The 22123-nt window shown below is 39.9% G+C and overlaps 1 protein-coding gene across 13 annotated transcripts in view; it reads right to left on the reverse strand.

The window, feature by feature from the left end:
- MED12L (mediator complex subunit 12L) overlaps positions 1–22123 on the reverse strand; it is a 321153-nt gene that overhangs the window by 66762 nt on the left and 232268 nt on the right. For 9 of the 13 annotated variants that reach the window (XM_073359681.1, XM_073359678.1, XM_073359670.1 and 6 more), the window contains 7 exons: positions 15214–15441; positions 10399–10540; positions 9330–9450; positions 8331–8432; positions 6853–6966; positions 2235–2431; positions 1391–1597 (listed from right to left, as the gene is read on the reverse strand). In XM_073359681.1, the coding sequence (XP_073215782.1) occupies positions 1391–1597; positions 2235–2431; positions 6853–6966; positions 8331–8432; positions 9330–9450; positions 10399–10540; positions 15214–15441 (1111 nt within the window). The remainder of the gene's footprint in view (positions 1–1390; positions 1598–2234; positions 2432–6852; positions 6967–8330; positions 8433–9329; positions 9451–10398; positions 10541–15213; positions 15442–22123) is intronic. The other 4 variants (XM_073359680.1, XM_073359679.1, XM_073359677.1 and 1 more) reach the window with 1 other exon arrangement.

Here is a 22123-nt window from a genome sequence, read left to right on the forward strand (position 1 = left end):
GGCTATGTCTAAACTACAGACGTCTGCTGGCATGGTGTGCTGGTCAGTGAAGTAGCGTGATACCTGACAGACAGCTGTGAAAGCAGAAGTCTGTAGTGTAGATGCAGCAAAACTGTGTTTTTACTGATATAGTTAGGTTTCACTTGTTAGGCATAGTTTTACTATACTGCTGTCAAATGCAGTTTTGCTGGTAATAGGTACACCCACACCAGGAGCTCTCTGCCTGTATAGCATACTCGTATTATTATAATGGTCAAACACTCCTAGACTAGACATGGACTAGATCTCGAAACTCCAGCCAATATACTTTGTGCTTCTAACAGAGGATGAAATACATAAATGGACAAACGTGGATTTGATTTTGGAAAGTACGCTTGAATAGAAACTTTTGCTGGTCAATAAAAGTACTTGACAGGAAATATCTATCAACTACAAAAAACAGGGAGAAAGGGAACTCAGGGTTGTCAGCTCTTCTGCTTTTGGTTGCGGCTGGAGCCTGAGTCACGATGACAGAAGAAGCTCCAGCCCTTGCATGAATTTCAGCCCTACCTGGAAAGGAAATCCCCTCTGATTGGCCGCTATTTCCACTTCCCTCACTCTTGGAGAAGTACAGCTAATCAGGGCTGCTGCAGGAAGCAGGAAGAGCCCCAGCTCCTCTCCATAGGAGCTGGGAGAAAGGAGCAGATAGAGCCCAGTATCTCAGAGTGGTTCTGTTCCCTCCTCCCCTCTCTTCTCCTGAGAATAATGGGTCAAGTCTCCTTTCTCCTCCTCCTTCCTGCAACACCTAGAAAGGGAAAGGGGTGTGTGTGAAGAGGCCCTGAAGTTGCCTGGCCCCAAGGCTGGGGAAAAGAGAGAAGGGGGTGAAGAACCCCTGGAGCTGCCCCACTCCCAGGTCTAGGAAGAGGCATAAGAGAACCCAATTGCAGCACCTGCCCAGGCCTGGGAGGAGGGATCAAGAACCCAAGGAGTTACATGAGGAGCAGAGATGGAAGTTGCTGTACAGGCAGATGTTGGGGCTGGAGGTGGGCAAAACACTAATTAATTAAAATTCTGAAGAGAAGTTGGAAGCATTGAACAGCCAGTTATCAAGAGCTCCCCGCAGCAAGGGGACAAAATCATCATACTCAGATCTGGGAGAACTGGCATTGGCAACACTAATTGTTTCTCATGGGGGCTGGGGTGGGCAAAAGACAGGCCCAAAATGCATTGACAAAAAAAAAATCATCTCATGATTGGAGGGGAGGGGGTCTGAGTAATTACTTTTGAACTTTGGGGGTTGGTAATATTGGGAATTGAAAGACATCTGCATTGAATTGATGGTGCTGCTGAATGAGACTTCACGAGTTAATATCTTACAGAAGTAATTTGGAATAATTTTACATTTTATTACCTGAAGTATGCGCTTGATGTGTTGCCTTTGAGCGTTGTCACCCTCTGTGCATTCTTTAATACCATGAGGGTAACAGATAAGCTGCAGTAGTTTCTGTGCTTGCTTGTTTGAAAGAACAGGATCCAATATAAGATCTTTGTCCGTGCATAACCTCTCAGGCTCTTTCAAGCAGTGCTCTCCCACCCATTCCTGAAAGTAATCAAACAGCTGGATCGATGTCAATATAACACTTATTTTTCACATATGCAATGCACACAAAACACATTTTCCACATGCAGATATTCACAAACTGAAAACCAGTTCCACATAAGTCTATATGATACTTGAAATTTCACCTTCATTCAGTAATTTATAACCCTTAAAAGTACAGTACACTTTCAACTGTTTTCCAGAATTTGTTTCCTTAAAAACACTAAAAGCAGATTGATAATTAACTGATTCTACCAAATGATATCCACAAGTTGCATGAGCATTTTTTACCAGCTAATTCATGGAACATCACTGGCATTTCTCAGGTAAGGCCTGCTATACCAGCCACCAAAAGGGCAGGGTGTTTGAGGTTCAACTGGGAAAAATAGTGTTAATTTAAAAGACTGGAACATACTGAAGACTATAGGCCAAATTCACCCCCATTTTAGCTCCACTGACTTTTAAATGACCTCTGGTCAAAGCCAAGCAACTACAAGGGAGAACTCAGATTCAAATACCATAAGAAAAAGACGTATAGTACATCCTCAAAGTCTGTTTTGCATTCAAACATATTAAAGCCTCTTACATGACAGATTTTTGACAAAAATAATGTTGTCTATAAAGAAAAGCTAGGAAACACAGTTTTACAAATTACCTGCTGGCAAATAGTTCTTAGCACATATCTAGCATATTCACTTAGACTAGCAGTTTCTATGGAAATAGCTTTTCCACATTTCAGTGTGTGAGAGGCACCCCAAATTTCATCATCATTAAGGTCATCTAATAAACCTCTCATAGTGAAGTCCTCATTCTTCAAAGAGTTAACACCGCTGCTGCCAATTTCAGCATCACCTACACAGCAGAAGCACAGGAGTACAAAAGTGAAAATCTTATTGAAGTCTTGAGATTTTGAATTTGCACAGTCAGTTAAGGAAGCATTCGAAGGAATGTCCTAGCTGAGAAACAATGCAGAAATGAAGTATGTGCACAGCCAAATTAGACAGCAGGCAACACAAATAAAAACTGGATATTAGAAAAGTACAATTTTTGAAAATGTTACTTCCTTATTTTGCTTCATATATTTTTCATTAAAATGAAATTTACTTTTTCTGAACTTGAAAAAGTTACACAAACCAAACCAAGAAAGAGACTACATCCTTCCTACCCTACCCCTCGTACCCCAGTAACGAGTACTCATGGGCACACAGACTTGATTTGGCTGTAAAATAAGGAAAAGTTGGGTTACTCATCCTTTTAGGTGTCCCTTTTTTCCAAGTCTTCTCTCTTACTCTGATTTATTAACTCTCGATAGATCAAGAGACAAGTTTTGACTGGTGGTCACCTTAGCCCACCTTACTATGAACTTCTTGACAAGAGAGATTTATTTTCCTGGGAATGGAAAAGGGCAATGCATGCTGAGGGAGCCCTGTCAGAAAGGGCAAACACTGAATAACCCATCCTTTCTGCAAATCATCAGCACAACTGCACAAACTTAACCTCAATATTTAATTTTGGCAGTGGGAAAGGGGACAGACTAAGCAAAGTAAGATTGTTTGGGCAAGAAGCAGAAATAAATATTTGCATAATGCCCTATGTTGAAATGGCAACTAACAACCTTTGAAGAGTTTGAAATCTTACATCAAAGCGCTCTCTCACAATGCAAGATGCAACTACTATTTTTAACAGTGAGAAATAAGCCCCGAATGTTAAATATAATTTCACAACTGTTGTGGGACCGTCTGAGATCATGCATTATGTAGGAAAATAGTTATGTTTCCAGGTGATATGTAAGTTAGTGGGACAACATACCCATTCAAGCATTTAGCAGAAAACTCTTGTGGACCTTAACTGGTTAGCCATATGCTCTCTCCAGCACTTATCAAGCACCACAATTTGATCTAATGACAATCTCAATAACTAATATGGCACAGGAAGTCCGGACGATTCAGCCAGTTAAAACACCTTGATACAGCCACATGAACCAATATTCCATTAAAACATCCCCATCAAGTCAATCGCCATTTAAATGGTCATCCAAGCATCTGCCCATCTTCCTGTTGTCCTTGATGGTTAAAAGTCTCTCTGCTATTCCAGCTCAAGTCCTTTAAAACAGAGACACCAAATTTTGCTTTTTGGCTGTCTCTACAATGGGATTTTTTTGTTAAAATCTTATACCATTGCTGCCACTGCCACAGCAATACCAGTGATGGTAACTAAGAAACTGCTGATGTAGACAGAGTTATAAGCAGCACTGGCATTTTTACCACAATCGTGTCTACACTTGCTCAGAGCAAGTCTGCACAACGCAATGCTTAAAATGTCAGCAGCTGCTGGTGACCTGTGTACAATGCTTGTTCTCCCACCATTACCAGTGGGAAGCTGCACCAGTGGAAAAATGTCCTTATCTCAAGATCTATTTCATCATATGAAATCCTCACAGTTTGTATCACGTCGATGTTATTCTCCAATAAGCAGTACCCTGAATCTCTCCTTAACAGGATTAAAACCACCTGTACTTTTTACTCATCAAAATTAGAGGACACATTATGATAGACTGGCTTGTAACTGAACACTGCCTTCTTATGTATAAAATAGATCACTACCTGCTGATATATCAGTGTATTTGACTGACTGAGCTTGATGAGAAGCTGATTCTTCAACTAACTCTGCACAGTGGGATCCCTGCACCCATGTGCAGGGCTACTGAAGCCAATATATTTCCACACTCATGTGGAGCCCTACCCAGGCAGTCAGTTGCAAGATTTGGAACTAACATTTATGGTAAGAAGGGAGACTTGCCACTAATCAAGTACTACAGTTATGACTTCTTATGAGAAATAGTTATAAACAGAGTTTCTACATCCAGCCCCTCTCTTCTGAGCATGGAAGGCACAGGTAGTGTTGATATGTAGCAGAAAATCCCTCTACACACATTTCTAAAATTCTTACTTGTTTAACAAACCATAGCAACATTTTAAAAAAATAACTCTTTATTAATTTTGATTAGAAAAGATCAATGCCATGGCAAACATATTTCCAAATGGACTGAAAGCAAGAAAATAAGAAAAGAATATCTCGGAAAACTGAAATCTTGTAAAAAAAAAAAATCCCCCAAAACTAACATAACCCAGAACTAAACCAACAATTAAAGGAATTAATAAGTTAAAACATACAGGGCCCTAAGCATGAGATATTTATACAGTATTTACTCAGTTCTTCTAAGCCAACCCCCGGCCATGGAAGTCAATAGGAGTTTGCCTGACTAATGATCTGAGGATCTGGCACATTATAATTAATAGATATTAGTCAGAAATGGAATATCGCATCTGACCTGCAGGGCTTGGGCCCAACTCTGGTAATGCCACTATAGTCCAATCTACAGTGCTTCAACAATAACCATAAAACAGAAAAAAAACAAACAAAACGGGTCTAAAAAACAGACCGAATGACATAAAATAGGACAAAATGTATGTGAATGGATAATAATGACATATGAGCCCGAATCTGCCTTTCTTGCACACCATAACCATCTACATGGTGTTATGGTTATCAAGCTTGGTATTTGCAACTGCAAATCACATACCAACAAGGGTAGGATGACCAGATGTCCCAATTTTATAGGGACAGCCCCGATATTTGGGGATTTGTCTTATACAGGCGCCTATTTACCTCCTACCCCTCTGTCTCGATTTTTCATACTTGCTGTCTGGTCAGCCTAAACAAGGGAGACCTAGTTACGCAGATGTTACGAGTTATTTATTGTACAGAAGGAAGCTAAAAAAATTCTACTTTTCTGAACTGAAACCACAACATTGCAGTAAGGTTTGTGAAAAGACTACCTTGAATATACTCCTACTGCAGTTCACTATACAACTATGTCTTTCACTTTGGGGAGAGATTAAATTTTCTAAAACTGATTTCTGCTCCCCAAATTAATTACTTATTAAGCATTAACTCCATTAGGTATAGCATACCTGAGGCTTTTCTCAATAAATTAAGTGCAATTTTTAAGAAATTCATTTGAAATGTGAGAAGGGATTTTTAAAAACATCAATATTTCATCTTCTAAAATATTATATTTTGATTATTATTAAGGTGAGGTGAGGTGGGACGGTGCTAGAGAAATGGGTATTCTAGATCTCTGTACCATATAGCCTTTAACTGACACAAGCTCCTGTAAGAGAGTTTGCACTGAATTGCATTGCAAATACAGAGTTTGCATTGCAATGCATAATGTAACCCGTGCACTAGTCATTTATTCAAACCTCAGCAATGCAGGAAAATAAGAATTCTAATCCAATCACTGCAAACAGCAATAAAGTACGGATGTTAGCCACAAGTATGATTTTAACTCCACTTCAATCCACCCCAAATGTAGGTGTATACTAGAGAAGTTATAATGGTATAGCTATGTCATTTAGGGTGTGATTTTTTTTTAAACCAGCATAGGTATACTTTTAGCATAGTATACAGTATAGCAAAACTTTGGAGCGTAGACCAGCCCGTACTTTATAAATCTCCACTTAGGATACACTTTTGTCAGTTTAACTATGTTGTGTCAGCAATAGCTCAAAGTATAATGTCGCCTGAATTTTTGCCAGTATAGCTTGTTTGCTCAGGAGGGCTGGAATAAGGTATGATGGCAAAAGCACAGTTTGTTGGAATATGCTGCATCCCCACTGGAAGTACTTTGATGTTACACGCTACCATTATAGCTCTACCAGCAAAGTGATTCTAGTGTACAGCTGGCCTTAGGCTTAAGAACTGACACAAGTGGAGCGTTAGTGAGTGCTCTGCTGTGGAAGGATTGTTTAACAATGGTTCTTTCAAGACTTCAGAAATTCAATTTCAGGCATTAGGATTTACTTCTAAGTCCAAACACGGGAATAAGTGAAGCTTAAGAGTTGGATTCAGGACACTCCCCTTAGAAATGTCTTAAAACATGTTTAGACGAGGTCAAGTTAAAATTTACTGTGACTTTCTGACAGGAAGTGTGCGCAAGAGTCACATCTGCTTAAAGTCACGTAAGTCTGGGGCTGACTCACCAGAGAAAACTTCTGTCTCTTGACCTGTGGGGGGAAAGCTACTCATTGGTGTCAAGGAAGCACAGGAAGAATCCAAATTTGTCTTCAGTCAGGTACTTTAATAACTAAGGATCCCCAATCACAGAAGCATTCTCAAGAAAATGAATAAAACCGATTCCTTTTTTAGCCAAGTGTTAAACTGAAGATCTTCATACACACACACACACACACACCTCTGAATAATCTTACCAAGCATCAAAATTGCTTTTAAGACTGCAAACACAGCTCCCACTTCAATGCTGTTGTGAGCAGCAGTCAGAAGGTGGCGGTCACAAGAAGAGCGAATGCCTGGGAATGACTTCCCTAAGAGCAGAGAAAGAGATATATGTAATACTCAGGTTTCAGAGTAACAGCCGTGTTAGTGTGCATTCGCAAAAAGAAAAGGAGGACTTGTGGCATCTTACAGACTAACCAATTTATTTGAGCATGAGCTTTCGTGAGCTACAGCTCACTGTTATTCTTTACCAGCACAGACTTCTTTATACAAGAACTTTTCTACAATGCATCAACAACTAATTGATGAGGTAAAATGCTGTTTTGCTTGAAGCTGTAGACCCAGCTGTAGTTAATTAAAATGAATGGGGGTAAGTAGTAGCATGCTAACAACAAAACTAGCTACAGTCATTTAAATCTAGGAAAATACGGTTCTGATCCTGCCTTTAATCAAGAGCCTTAAAGAAGTGTCTCAAACATAAAATTCAATAATTTAAACTGGTAAGTTATCAAGGAAAGGAAAGTCTATTTTGGTTTCAGCTATAGAGGTTTATGAATTTTTCCCCCTCATCCTCTTCCACAACAAAGTTATTATATAAATCTAACAAAGTATATTTAATACAAATTTCTTGATGTATATATAGTTCAGGCTGATTCTGCACCACTGAAGTTATTGGATATTTTTCCACACTTCAGCAGGAGGAGGACCAGGCCCAAAGTCAAGAAATGAGAAAATGGCGGTTGAACATATAAGATTTGCTATATCCACTTATGCATATGTTTTAAGAAAGTCTGTGTTAGGATCTCATAAGATTGTACATGATACAGTCAAAAACAAAATAATTGTTCTTGAAGATACATATCTTCAGAATTTGAAAGAGGCAAGAGCAGTGTAGCAGTAAAAGATTTCTCCCAGTTTAGTTGTCTTCACCAGAACTATACACAGCTGTTATATTTAAACTGAACTTTTGTTAAACTTACTATGACAAAGGCTGGAGTTCTACATTGACAGGATAACATTTTAATGCTCAGGTATCCATAATCCATTGAGTTCAGCAGTGAAATTGCTTCATCTGCATAACCATTTGGTTTAAAGGCCCTATTTTTCCAGATAAATCAGAAGTATGTGCTGCTTAACTATACTTCAGTATGCAAGAATCTTTTGACTGCACATCCACAGTTTAAAAAATGAAAATAAAAAATGCAAAGACAATCATTGTTCAGCTTCTCAGAGAACATTATATTCCATGGCAGAATTTTATTCACTGAAATGGTCTGATTACTTCCATACCAATGACTGTTTGGCCTCTGCCCCTTTTATCTAATATTGCCTACAATTTTCAAACCCAAGTGTGGAAAAAAGTAATGAAAGTATGATGCAGGAGGCCTATGCAGAAGTTTCAGAATTCACTTCATTTTCTAAAATGAAAAGAACATAAAGCCTGTCAACTTACCCGTTGCTTGGGGTAACAGGTAGAGCTGGGGTGTTCTAAAGAGATGAAGCAGAAGACGGCATGTCATTCTCGCTCCAGGTTCAGCATCTGGGTCCCCACAGGCTATGGAAAATGGAACATTGACACAAGGCACCTCTCTCAAGGAGCTTAGAAATCATATACAGAATTCACTGGAAGATCCACAGAAATAATTCTGTAAGACAGAACCTATTTCAAATGCAACTAGAGCATTTTATTTGATGGGAGTCAGCATTTGTAGGTTTTTGGAAGAAGGGAGGTTAATTAAGCAGAACTAATTGTTGGAGGAAAAAGCAAGGGGAGAAGTGGTCAAATGAGAGCAGAAATGAAGATCTGGGTGAAACTGTGCAGAGCATTTAAAGCAAGGATCATCACAGAAGTGAAACAGAAGGTGAGAAAGAGCTAGTGGAGGGATTCCAAACATTTTGTGTTATGGTCTGATCAGTGGGCAAGGCAGAAGAATGTACCTACTCAACTCTGAATGGACTAGAAGGGAGCAAGAGAAAGTGATATCAGTAGTTGAGGCTCGAGGTAACCAAGATATAGATGAGAATTTTAAGTTGTGAGGGCTGGAAGGAAGGGTTAGATTTTTGAAATGTTGTGAAAGAACTAACACGCTTTGGCAATTATCTGGATGTGTTGTGTGCAAGACACAAAGAAGTCATATGTCATATGGAGATAGGGGACCTAGATAATAGGGAGAAGGATGGTGTTGTCAAAGAAGTAGAATGCATTTTATATGACCTTTATATCATTTATCAAACACAGATTCTTTGATTCGCCCTGACATTAATACTACTTATGGGACCAGTCTGTTACAACGTATAGAGAGAGTATCCTGGCCGTCACATACTGCAGTAGCATTCTGCATCAGAAAGTGGTTTCAGAATGAGTTGTAAATTTGTGCAATCAACAGAAAGAAAAAAGTTTTTAAAAACAAAACATCACAATGTGTCTAGATTGATATTGATATTTTCTTACCTGCTGCAAGGAGAGAGGGAAGTGCAACATGCTGAACTACATCCTCCAGAGAAAAACATTGCCGGGCTATCAGAATAGCAATGAAAGTGGCCAGTGAATCATGGAATGAGAGGTCACTCACCTTGAAAGAAAAACAACACTGGAATGCTTTCACGTTATGATACACAAATCTTCATTGCTGTGATTAATGACCAAGATATAAAAGCGAACTTGGCTTACTAATGAAGAGTAAAATTATCACAAATAAGCAGATTCCTCCACTTTTTAATGCACCTCCCAAATATTTTCAATAGCAAACGTCTATTGATTTAAGTTAATTACAAAACGTACTGTTTTTTTCTTCATACATTAAATTTTAATTAAATGAAGAGGAGACAAAAATTGATTTATAAAAGATGGAACAGATGTAACCTTTAAATAGAAATTAGTGGCACACATATTCAATCCTCAGCTGCTAGCACACAGCAAGAAAAATTCTAGATTTACACAGCCATCCTTTAACATGCATGGTCAAAGAATAAACCAATCTTTTAAAGTACTAGGATAAATATATCAAGCCAGGTCCTCCACTGATGGTAACTGTCATAACCCCACTGGCTTCCATGGAGCTCTGACAATTTACAGCAGCTGAGTTAGGATCAATGAAGTGTATTACACCCTTATGACTAAGTGCCAGCCCAGAGGCATGCTATTTAAGAGTGGGACTGTTCAATTCATGGAAACAGTGATTGAGAAGGAAGCTATGCATATAGATATCTGCCTATCTCTTTCACAAGGTACCTCCCATAACCTATAGCACTACACTACAGTAGTGAAATGAGAAAAAAATGTATTTGAGTAAAAACACAACTCTGTATGTAGTCTATATTTCATTTTGAATGAAACAATGAAAATGCAGAAAACATAATTCAGGAGTTTCAGAAGATGCTTTGAAAAGATAAACAGATACAGTTCTAAAACCCTGTTCCACAATATATAGTGTTTAGATACTATGTGATGGGTCTTCTAGAGGCAACTTAAGATAAATATGTTTAACTGGTACTTATATTTCAAGATACATTCAACTTACATCCACACTGCAAAGCAGATCATTAAAACCCCAGACATGGTTTGAAGAACAGCAAAGAGCCTTTAGAACCCCTAACCATTCCGAACTTAGCACTGTGCAGCATGCTGTCAACTCTGCGCAAAGGTTAGCTATATCATTAATTCTAGAAGACAAGAAAAAACAAGTTAACAGAAGAAAAACGCTCATTAGCAATAAATATTTTGGAGATAAATAAAAGTTTATGTCCAGATCTATATTTCAGATTTCATCTAGGTCTCTCCAGTTGTGGAGACCTATTCTTGCTAACTACAACGTTTGGTACATGCATTGTCCCCAGTGACTGGCATGAGTCTAATGTGCTGTTGCACAAGGCACTGCATTTTGTAGAGATCCTCCTATGACAGAATGTACCCATGTTTACACCCCACACCCTGTTGTAATAATCTTGGTTCAAGTTAGGACTTTTAAGGTATCATTTGAAAACTTATCATTTGCTGGTCAGTACTGTCCTGATAAAATATGTGTAGCTACATTGTATGTGAAGTTATAATATTCTACTATATGGTGTTATTAACACATATTCCAAACTGAGATCCATCTCAAAGAAAGGAACGTGAGCTCTGTTTAATTTGCGTTTAAGCATTAAGCAGAGTAATCAGCTAGGTATGAGAGACAAAGGAAGTTTAAACAGAGAAAAACAGATAGAAAAACACATCAGGGAATACCCTTCCACATAGACTCGGCCTCGTGAATCTCAGCTGGAAATGCTTTTCAAGAGGGAGACTGACACTAGAAAAAGGAGGGACAAACACCCCAAGGCACCCCTCCTCTCTCCCTGCCCATCAGTTTGCTGCACCTGAAGCAACAGAAGAAGCCTTCGTAGAGAGAAGAATCCCTGGGAGAAGGGGTCCTGACCTAGAGGATTTGGTCAGTAAGACTGCTGAAAGCATATGGTGAGAAATTTTCTTGAATCTGATATAGTTTGTTAAGTTGGGCACCAGTAGCATTTTAACTTTATTTTCTTGTAAACATTTCTGACTTTTATGCCTCATTACTTGTATTCACTTAAAATCTCTCTCTCTAAACTTGTTTTATTGTTTTATCTAATCCAGCGTGTTTGAAGTTATGTGTTTCGGAAACTCCATTTGTTATTTCTATTTAAAATATAACAGACTTCACATAAATGTGTACTATCCAGGAGACAGCTGGGCAGTACAGGACATACATATATGGGGGGAAACAGAAAACTGGGGGTGGGGTTTTCTGTTTTGGGGTCATCCTGCTGTATAATCAAGGCTGGTCAGAGTCAAGGTGTGGCTGGCTGGCTGGCTGTAGCACACATGCAGACACAGCTGGGAGAAACTTGTATGCTGGAGGCTGTTAATAGCAGTCCACAGTGGAGGCTACAGCAGCAAAGCATTGTAAAGGGCACCACAGGTTAGAGGGCAGGGGTGACACAGCTACTCACTAATCTGGATTGTACCCTGGTAAATCACACCTCCTTTATCAGTTGTCTCCCCCAACATGCTTCAATCACCTTCCCCCACCTGCTGGCCAACCATGAAAGGTGAATTTAGGGATACAACCCTTCCTGGCTCCACCCCATAGTGACACGTGCTCTGCTCCCCCTTCCAGGTGACACAAGCTGACACTCCTGCAGTGGTGGCATGGGGAGAAGAGCTCCAGCTTTGTTCAAGGTGCCAAATCATTCCCTCAGAAATGGACCATATTGTAACAAAAGCTAAATTAGGAAACCACCATATCTTGCACAGATCCTAGGCCACCATGGACATTCTGCCAGCTATCAACTGTAAGGAAAACCATGCCTCACTGCAATGTAGCTAGAATAAGTCTCCTGATTTAGGAGCAAGAAGGTGACACAAAATCAAGTGTGTCATTGTCACTTTGTGGATTACCTATAGATTAAATTAATTGTGATTCAGTGCAATGTTAAGAGCCATGTTGACTGGTTAAGAAAGAAGAAATGTGGGTTACCCACCCTGGGCCAGGTTCCTTTTTCCCTTCCAGAGTGAAACTCCCTTGGTAACCTTGGGGTGTTCCTTCTCATTGACTTAATGAATCATTCCCTTTCCTCCACTCCACATTGCCAATACTCCCTCAGTTGCCTAGACTGCCTCAGACTGAGTTTTGGAGGGTAAAATGACAAAATATCAATATGCTCTTTAGGGAAGAAGGGAAGGAATGATCTACTACATGAGTGTCACTCAGAAAGGGAAAAAAGATTCCTGCTATGAAGCGTAGCTGATAATTCCCTCTCTCTTCCTTAATCCATCAGTGACTTTTCAGTAGCTTTACCAAAGCGAAGGAGGACGAAGAGAAAGACTGATGAAAAGATATCTATAAGAAGTTAGAAGAATAGATATTGCACATTGTATTTCATAATGATTCCAAAATCCAAGATACTACTTAAATTCACTCATTATGATATGGCTAACCCTGTTATAGAGTCTCAGACCTTGAGGATGACAGTTTTCAATGTCTGAATTAGATAAGGGTCAGAATTAAATCTGAACAACCTTGAACATGGAAAGTTTATCATCTGCCCTTGAATTCTGACTGAATTCTTGATTAAGTGTTCTTAATAGGAGTCAAACCAGAACTCCATATCTCAACCATTCTGATTTTGAGGGAACTGGGGTTGAAATCCAGATGTAAAATTCAGGCTCTTCTCTACCTGCATTATGGGGTTTGCAGAACAGATAATTAAGAAAAACAAGTCCAACAAGGAAATCCAATGCTATTTTTGGATGGAAGGAATAGTTTTAACATTTGCCTATTGTTAGAGATCCTAAGAAAAGGAAGTAATGGTGAGAAGAAAAAACTAATCTTTATGAGAAAGCTGATCTCTAAATGAGGTCCAAACACTGAAGAACTCTTCAACGCCATACCAAAATGCAAGGATAAAGGAGACAATTATTGTTTGTCATAAAGGACAACAGTAAAGGGAATCATCACATAGAAGATCTTTCAGTTCTGTCCTAGAAGAGGTATGCTTGATTTGGAGTGAAAATCCTAGGACCAAATTTGGAGCGTCAAAGGATAATTTTAATGAGATGGGAAAAACCAGTGTTTTGTCCCACAAAATCTAACACTTTTGGCAACTCTTCTTCTTTTAATAATGTAATTTGAGTTTAGTGTGTCCTTTGTGGATGCTGAAATGATCACTGTAACAGTGATCTTTCAATAGCAGTCCTTCAATGTTTTGTCACCTGGAGGATCCAGACTCTCAGGTGGGGCATAAAGGGCAGGGCACACAGAGGATGACGTCTGTGTGCAGGAGGTTGAAAAGGTGCATGGTATAGGATCTGCTCTTCCAACGCAAATACACAACTGTGGCTATGGGTAATACAGAGAAGGTTCTTTGAAAGCCACCTGCCTTTCTTTTTTGCTCTCACATTGATCCCTACGGTAGCTGAACAATTAAAAAGAGAAAGAAGCCATATCTGCATTACGAGCTGAGGTGAGATTCTCCTGCTTGTGTACACGTATTCGGGCTAGCTCTCATTGAGCTAGCCTAAGTATAAATAGTAGTGTGGCCACAGTAGCATGGCAGTGCAGAATACGTGCCCATCGGTTTCAGAAAGGTTTTTACTCAGCATGGCTGAGCCATGCCTCTGCCGCTGCTACCCGTGCTGCTGCAGGTACGCTGTTATTCATATGCACACTAGTGGGATGAGAGCGAACATGAGTATGTGTACACAAGCAGGGGAATCACACCCCAGCTCGTAGCAAAGACCTAGCCGGGGAGGGGAGAGAGAGAGAGAGAGAGAGAGAAGGTAAAAACAGAGGCAGAAACAGACAAGAGAGAGAAACCGGACAAAGAAAAAGATGGTGGCGAAGTGCCAGGAGAGAAAAGGAAAAGGTCCCTATCATTATCCAGCCTATTGCAAGGATGCATCACCAGAAAAGGCTGGGAACCACTTTGATAGTCCCTTAAAGCCTTCTGTTCAAGAACTAGTCATTATCTTGAAAGTCTGAGCTGACAGGAACGTCAGTCTATTTTCTTCTCAGTTGCCACAGGTACTTTCCATTTAGAGACCAGATACCATGGAACATAGGAAATGCCAGACTAGTATCCTGTCTCAACATCAGCCAGCACTAGATGCTTCAGAGAAGGTACAAGAAGCCCCAGAGCAGGCAGCTGTGGGATAATGTGACCCACATGCAGGTGTCATCCTAATCCTAATAGTTAGAGAATGGTTTAAACGCTGACGCATGAGATTTTATTTCTTTTCCAAAATTCTTCTTTAATGAATTAGCTATAACAAATCTGGATGTTCTTGTTATCCATTTAAATGTCCAATGCCTCTTTTAAACTTATTAAGTACTTGGCCTCAACAGCATCCTGTGGCTAGGAGTTCCATAATTCAATTAATTAATAATATAGTTCATCTGGGGAAGGAATTGATCTGGTACTGAACATTCCTTGACAATGAGGATACTATCAGGGTGTGATGATGATTGTGCTGAGATAGCTGAGATTCTGAGATGTCAGAATCATGTAAGCCTACACCTGCAGTATGCCATTTGTTATCAATCCTTGTAATGTTATGCAAACCAGTCTGATGCAGTCTAGGTGAACGGAAACCCACTCAAAAAAACAGTGCAATATCGAAGCGGTGAGACAGAGGAAATCTGTAAATGAAGAAAATACCAAAAGATACAAAGGGAGCCAAAAAAGAAGGAAGGAAGGAAAACATGCACATAAACAGCCCCAGCCAGCTCTAATAATATCTCAGATACTTCATTTCACTCCACCACTAACAGCAATTTCAACTACTTCCATAGTTCTATTTCTGAATCAATTTCTCTTACCTTCCTGCATCTTGGTGCCCCATACATACATTCATTAGTGCATTACAGACAAAGCTGTAGCGATTGGCTGCATTGTCATTGAGGATCTTGCCTAGCATTGAGTAGTTGATGCTGTGAGCAGAGGGATTCTCGATAAAATCCAACATGAACTCTGGATCCCATAACAAGTTGGAGTTTGAGGGCTGTACGTTGCTGTATATGGTTTGCTTTACCTTTGAACAGGCGCTACTAAGGGTTAAAAACAGAAGGAGACACAAAATTATTATTCACTTCTCCTGGGTTGTTGAAATATTTATGCAGATTAAAACAAAATGGTTACCAACTACTACTCGCAGAGCTAGTAGATATATTGTTAAATCCCAGAAAATATATATTTCTCTAGAAGGCACTGGAGCACACAAGCATGGGTGGCGGGTATCATAGGCTGGGGGAGGCTGTGCTTCAGCAAACAGTGAGGCGTGGCCTCGCGCATGCTCCGCCCCCAGATACCCTCCTGCTTCCAGCTTGGCCTGGCTCCAGTCTCCCTGTGGGTTGGTGCTCCCAACACTCTGGGGCTGGGGCCACACCGCCCACCCTCCCAGCACTCCGGGGCTGCGGGAGAAGGCTTGGGAAACTCCGGGGCTGGGGGCACTAGCCTGAGGTGGGGGCCAGCAGCAGCAGTAGGGGGGCCTCTGGGCTCTGGGGGTGAGGAGGTGGAAGGGGCGGGGCCTCTGGCAGAAGGAGCAGGGCTATGAGCTAGCCTCCTCCAGCCAGCGGTTCACATGTCGCCCATGCACACAAGCAAATTCACCCTATTTGGATTACTCTTCTGTACACTGTTTCAGAAAGCTGTGGTGTTTTTACAGAGAGTCTGACAAACCCAGGTAGCACACAGCCCATTTGACTAAAGTTTTCCTGCAATTAATATAAACTGACAAGTTCCCATACCAGCTTTGTGATATGTTTATTCAAAGCCTGAGCAGCAGATGTATCAGAAAGCATTCACCGTTTTTGGCAAGGATTTCATGTAGTACAACATGCCTTGTAAACATATGCTGATGCTGCTTCAGAAGACTGCTATTCCTCCTTTACATTTCACGACATACTGAATGAACTGGAACATGCATGGGGGTGAGGGGTTAATTAAGTGCCAAGAAATATCAAGATCCTACCTAAATTCTTTTTAAAATATAAAACCTCAACACCTTAAAAAGACTACATATTTGACAATAACTTTTTAATTATTGACACAGTGAACTGGATATCATCTATGATTTCTTGGCTGACAGAATCAAAAAATAAAAGAGGATATGAGAATGTCATGTTTTTATGACATTAACAATAAACACAAAAGAAAGAGAAAGTCTAGGCTGGGATATTAACATGTGACTCCATATTTAAGGCCTTATTTACACGAGTAAATTTTACTAAATTCAGAAATCAATTTAAGAGTTTCTTATGTCAATTTAGTGTAATCTGAATCTGATGACATAAAACACTCAAATCAATTAAAGTCTACACAGGGGTTGCACTGATCTAACTAAATTGGTATAACTTTGGTGAAACTACAATGTATGGATAGGATCTAACACAAGTTGGGGAAGAAGTATTATTGGGTCAGAAATGTAGTTTTCACCTCAGAGATGGCTGTAATCACCAAGGAAATGGAGATCAGACATTGAGATCAAACACAGCAAATCCCTCAGGGTATGTCTTCAATGCAAAGTTATCCAGGCTCTTATTCGGGTGTTGCCCCTAACCTCCATCCTGTATATACACAAAAACCTGACCCAAGTTTAGTGTTTTCCCAGGCTAGCTAGCTTATGTGGGGCTAAAGGCTGGGTGAGGTTATTACTCAGGCTGCTAACCCAGCCACTTTGCAGTGAGGATGTGGCTAAACTACTGGAGTGCTGATAGTCCTCCAGTGCCTTCCCATAATTCCTCCACATGCCCAGAAGGACAGACAAGTTGTCCCGTAATTTACTGGAAAGAATCACAGAGTGGCTTAGCTTAATGCAGCAGCACAAAGAACCATGGGATATGCCCCCAGAACTCCTAGCGACACACATACGGGTGAGTACAGCACCAGTGAGGACACAGCAGTGTGGGTATGGCTCCTCACAGCTGGGGTAGGCTAACCCAGGGTGCAACCACCTAGGTTAACTCCGCAATGAAGGCATATCCGCAGAGGCAGGAATTTTCTAATGGTCTGAGCATTTAATTTCTCCTGCAAATAAGGTTTTTGTCTGCCTACCAGAGGCTGGGTATAGTTTACTACTGTTTAGCTCCAATTTAATTTTAAACTCCATTTTCCAACAAACTTGTTTTCATTTAATATATTTTAGGTCGTAAATTATTCTTGGGATTTTCACTGTGGTCCATTCTCAAAGACCAGGAAGAGGAGTTTCTGACCTCTGGTGAGAGGCAGAAAGGCACTGAATCTGAGACCATGTCTACACTACAGGTGTTACAGTGGCACAGATATGCCACTGCAGCTATGCCACTAGTGCCATAGCTTAGACACATCCTATAGTGATGGAAGGGGTTTTTCTGTGTGAATTTTTCACATCACTGAGTGCCATAGGTATATGTTGACCTCAGGCTGGGAAGACATATGCACTGGGAGAGAGAGGTGGCTACTAGAAACAAGAAACCATCAGTAACAATTTTTTGTGGATTTTTGCCTTTTTTATCTTGAAATACATCACTACCTCTTCCACAGCCAGAAGCAGTTTAAATGGTCATTGCTCTATGTGTCTATGGTGTTAAATGGTATTGTACAGAGACGAGCTCCATTAGTCTTTTGGTTTATCAGTTGCTGTCATCTCCATCAGTGCAAATGGGATCCACAATAGGAAATCCAGACCTCTGGCATCACACAGTCACATTATTCAAAGTATTCTCTAATCATAGGGAAACCAATGAAAAGAAAGGACGAGAGTAGCTAAATTTGTCTTTTAAAAAAATACAAAAAAGTATCAAAAATCAAGCTTGGACTTGGACTTTCAGAAAGTCTTTGAAAAGGTCCCTCACCAAAGGCTCTTAAGCAAACTAAGCAGTGATGGGATAAGAGGGAAAGATGGGATAAGAGGGAAAGTCCTATGCAGTGATGGGATAAGAGGGAAAGTCCTATGACAGATCAATAACAGGTTTAAAAGATAGGAAACAAAAGGGTAGGAATAAATGGCCAGCTTTCAAAATGGAGAGAGGTAAATAGCAGTGTTACCCGGGTATCTGGGCTAGAACCAGTGTTGTTCAACATATTAATAAATGATCTGGACAAACGGGTAAAACAGTGAGGTGGCAAAGTTTGTAGACAATACAAAACTACTTCAAGACAGCCTAAATCCAAAGCAGACTAGAAAGACTTAAAAAGGGCAACAAAATGACAAATGAAATTCACTATTGATAAGTGTAAAGTAATGCACATTGGAAAACATAATCCCAACCATATATACAAAATGATGGGGTCTAAATTAGCTGTTACCACTCAAGAAAGATCTTGGAGCATTGTGGATAGTTCTCTGAAAATATCCGCTCAACATGCAGTGGCAGTCAAAAAAGCAAACAGAATGTTAAGAACCATCAGGAAAGGGATAGATAAAAAAACAGAAAATATCATAATGCCACAATCTAAATCCTTGGTACACCCACCAATTGAATACTGGGTGCAGTTCTGGTCACACCATCTTGAAAAAGATATATTAGAATGGGAAAAGGTACAGAGAAGGCCAACAAAAATGATCCGGGTTATGGAATAGCTTCCATATGAGCTATTCCATAACCCTAAGGAGAGACTAAAAAGACTAGGACTTTTCAACTTGTAAAAGAGGCAACTAAGGGGGGATATCATAGAAGATTATAAAATCATAAATGGCAAGGAGAAAATGAATAAGGAAGTGTTATTTACCCCTTCACATAAAACAAGAACCAGGGGTCACCCAATGAAATTAATAGGCAGCCAGTTTAAAACAAACATAAGGAAGTACTTCTTCACACAATGTACAGTCAACTTGTAGAACTCATTGGCAGCGGATGTTGTGAAGGTCAAAACTATAACTGGGTTAAAAAAAGAATTAGATACATTCATGGTGGATAGGTCCACCAATGGCTATTAACAAAGATGGTCAGGGATACAATCCCATGCTCTGGGCTTGCAGTCCCTAAATTTCTGACTGCCAGATACTGGGACTGGATGACAGGGGATGGATCACTTGATGGTTGCCCTGTTCTGCTCATTCCCTTTGAAGAATCTGGCACTGGTCACTGTTGGATGAGAGGATACTGGGCTAGGTGGACCATTGGTCTGACCCAGTATGGCCATTCTTATGTTCTTAAGTGGACAAAAATTATCCTTCATGCAACTACCCTGAAGTCAGTAGTTCAACAAGGGATGCAGTTGGCTTGTAATTATTAAGACACCAAAGTAATATGAACACCGCAGAAACAACTGTGAAGTCAATCTTTTCTCTCTTCCCTTAAGCTTTTGAGGAGAAAGTGGGCTGAGAGCTGCAGTGGTTATTTACATGTGCATCCTTTTTGTATTATTTTGTGTATTTTATCCAATGGAATAGCTCAAAGTAGCTGTACATGTAATGAATGAATTAATCAATGAATCAGCACTATAACTTTGGCACACATTTTGCTGAAGCAAAGTAATGAGACCGGAGTTTTATGTAGTTTGGAGCCAAAAGTATACCACCAGAGGTACTGGATAATCCAGACCCTGCAGAACCAGCTACTCTTTTGGTATGTAAGGAAGGAAGTGCCTGTTGCTGAAGATGCTGAATGTCAATTCCACTTACTTCACTACTTATTTGATAAAACCTCTCTCCATCATCTCTGTTTTCCTCTCATTTTGTAAAATCAGCCTTTGTACCTGTGTCCACATTTAACTTCACTGAAGCCTACAGAACTTTGCTGCTCACCATACTTCTACTTCCATACAACTCATTGTTTAGAAGGTAAAAAAGCTCGCATGACTTTCACCTGAAAATCTGGCTTTTTTTTTTTCTTCAATACTAACAAAACTCCTCTCCTTGAGATAAGTAGCTTACCGTTCCTGAAATGGGGCTTCTTATTCCACATTTCTAATCATTTGCATGCTGCTTAAAGATTGAAGGCTAGATTACGTCTTAAAGACCCAGTTATATGTTGGCAAGTTGGGGCCCACTTTGCAGAAGGATCCTCAGAAAGACTCAGCCAGAATTCCTCCTGAGACTTGGGGGAAGGACACACTGCAGCCTTAGCTCTACCACCCATTAAAAATGTAGGCTGCATGTGTTCCTCTTGAGCCTGGCCAGTTACACTGGATATGGTCCTCATCTCACCCTGCCCCTTTAAAGAATCCAGTACTGTTGGAATTGTAGCATATAGCGGGGTGCTTCACTCACTACTCACAATGTGGCTAGCCTTTTCACAAGTGGTGTAGGTAGAAGGGGGAAAGCTCATTACATTCCATCCCCCAACCCATGCAGCACAGTCTGAACATAATCTAATAAATGCCAGAATCAGCTCAAACTTTGTTAATAGATGTAAAACAGGCTTATGGAACACATTAGCTTCCTGACAAACAACGTTAGTACAGTACGCATACAGTGCAGAAGAAGGCCAAAACCAAACAATTAGGGACTCGGACAGCATTTTCAAAAGCACTGACACCACTTAGGAGCCCAAATCCCATTGACTTTCAAATGGTCTTTCCTCTTAGGTGCTTTGGAAAATGGGACTTAGCTACTTCAGAAATTTTTGTACTAAATCTATTCCACAGATTGGAACACAAAACAGAATTATTCTTCTTTCCTAATGGTCACAAGGGTAACCATATCTTAACACAGTGGATTTGTAAACTGAATTTCTGATAACATGTTATGCTGAGGGAGTGACCGGAAGATCAGAATCATAAAAAAATGTGAAGAGAGAGTTTAAAAAAAGGAAGTGTAGTAAACATTAGTAAATAAAAACGTCTGGAAGCTCCAGTAGGCTTCCTTATGTCAGCTGTTTAGGATGATACCAGAAAAACCACCTTTGAAGCCTGAAGTCAAGAGAAGGTAAAAGTCAAGTATAAAGTGAATGTTTTCTTAAATACAGCATTTTAATATATTTTGAAATTTATTAGAAGAGGGAACCAATGGGACCTGCAGTGTGGTAGAGGGCAGCTGAAAGAGTGATTGAAGTAGTTAACTATTGTGCGTCACACACAGTAAGGCACCATCAGAGATTAAACTATCGTACTGCTAGTGCCTTGTGTGCACTGCTATAGTTAAGGAACCCCCTGTATTTCTTTACAAATTACCAGTCTTCAGAGGGTTTGTATTTTAAATCAGTCATTTTTAATTATGCTGGACAGGAAAACCTGTCCAACAAGTGCTGTGTGCGGATGCAGTTAACAGTTAACACAGTTAACTCCCATGTTATTAGCATGCCATTTTAAAGTATTATTATAGGACACCAATAAAATAGATTCTTTTTTGATTATGGGATTTTTTGCGGGGGTGGGTGGGTTTTTTGTTGCCATTTTATATGCTCTAGTAAGCCGTAGCTTCTGGAGTTGAAAAATCTGGGGACGAGGTTAGCAGTAGAATAAATGCACTGTTGTTTTATTTAGACACATCTGTAGTTAAGAAGCTACCCCATATTTCATAATTTTTTACTAAGCAACATTGTAGAAATACTGGCCATGTGCATTTGTAAATCCATTTACAATATCTACAGGTTCTCTTACTGGTAACTCTCTCAGATAACTATGCAATGCGAACATGAAACATGCAGATCAAACCCACAAGAATAAGTGGGGAAAAAATGTGAGTAAGCTGTTTTGTAACTTTCACAATAAGCAAGTGCACAGACAAAAGGTCTTTTTCAAAATAGCCAAAAATACTGACTTTGGGGTTTCTAAAGTAAGATTCCAGTTTAGAACGAGGAACTGAAA

Source organism: Lepidochelys kempii, chromosome 9, assembly GCF_965140265.1.
Source record: "Lepidochelys kempii isolate rLepKem1 chromosome 9, rLepKem1.hap2, whole genome shotgun sequence".
Taxonomy (NCBI): Eukaryota; Metazoa; Chordata; order Testudines; family Cheloniidae; genus Lepidochelys; species Lepidochelys kempii.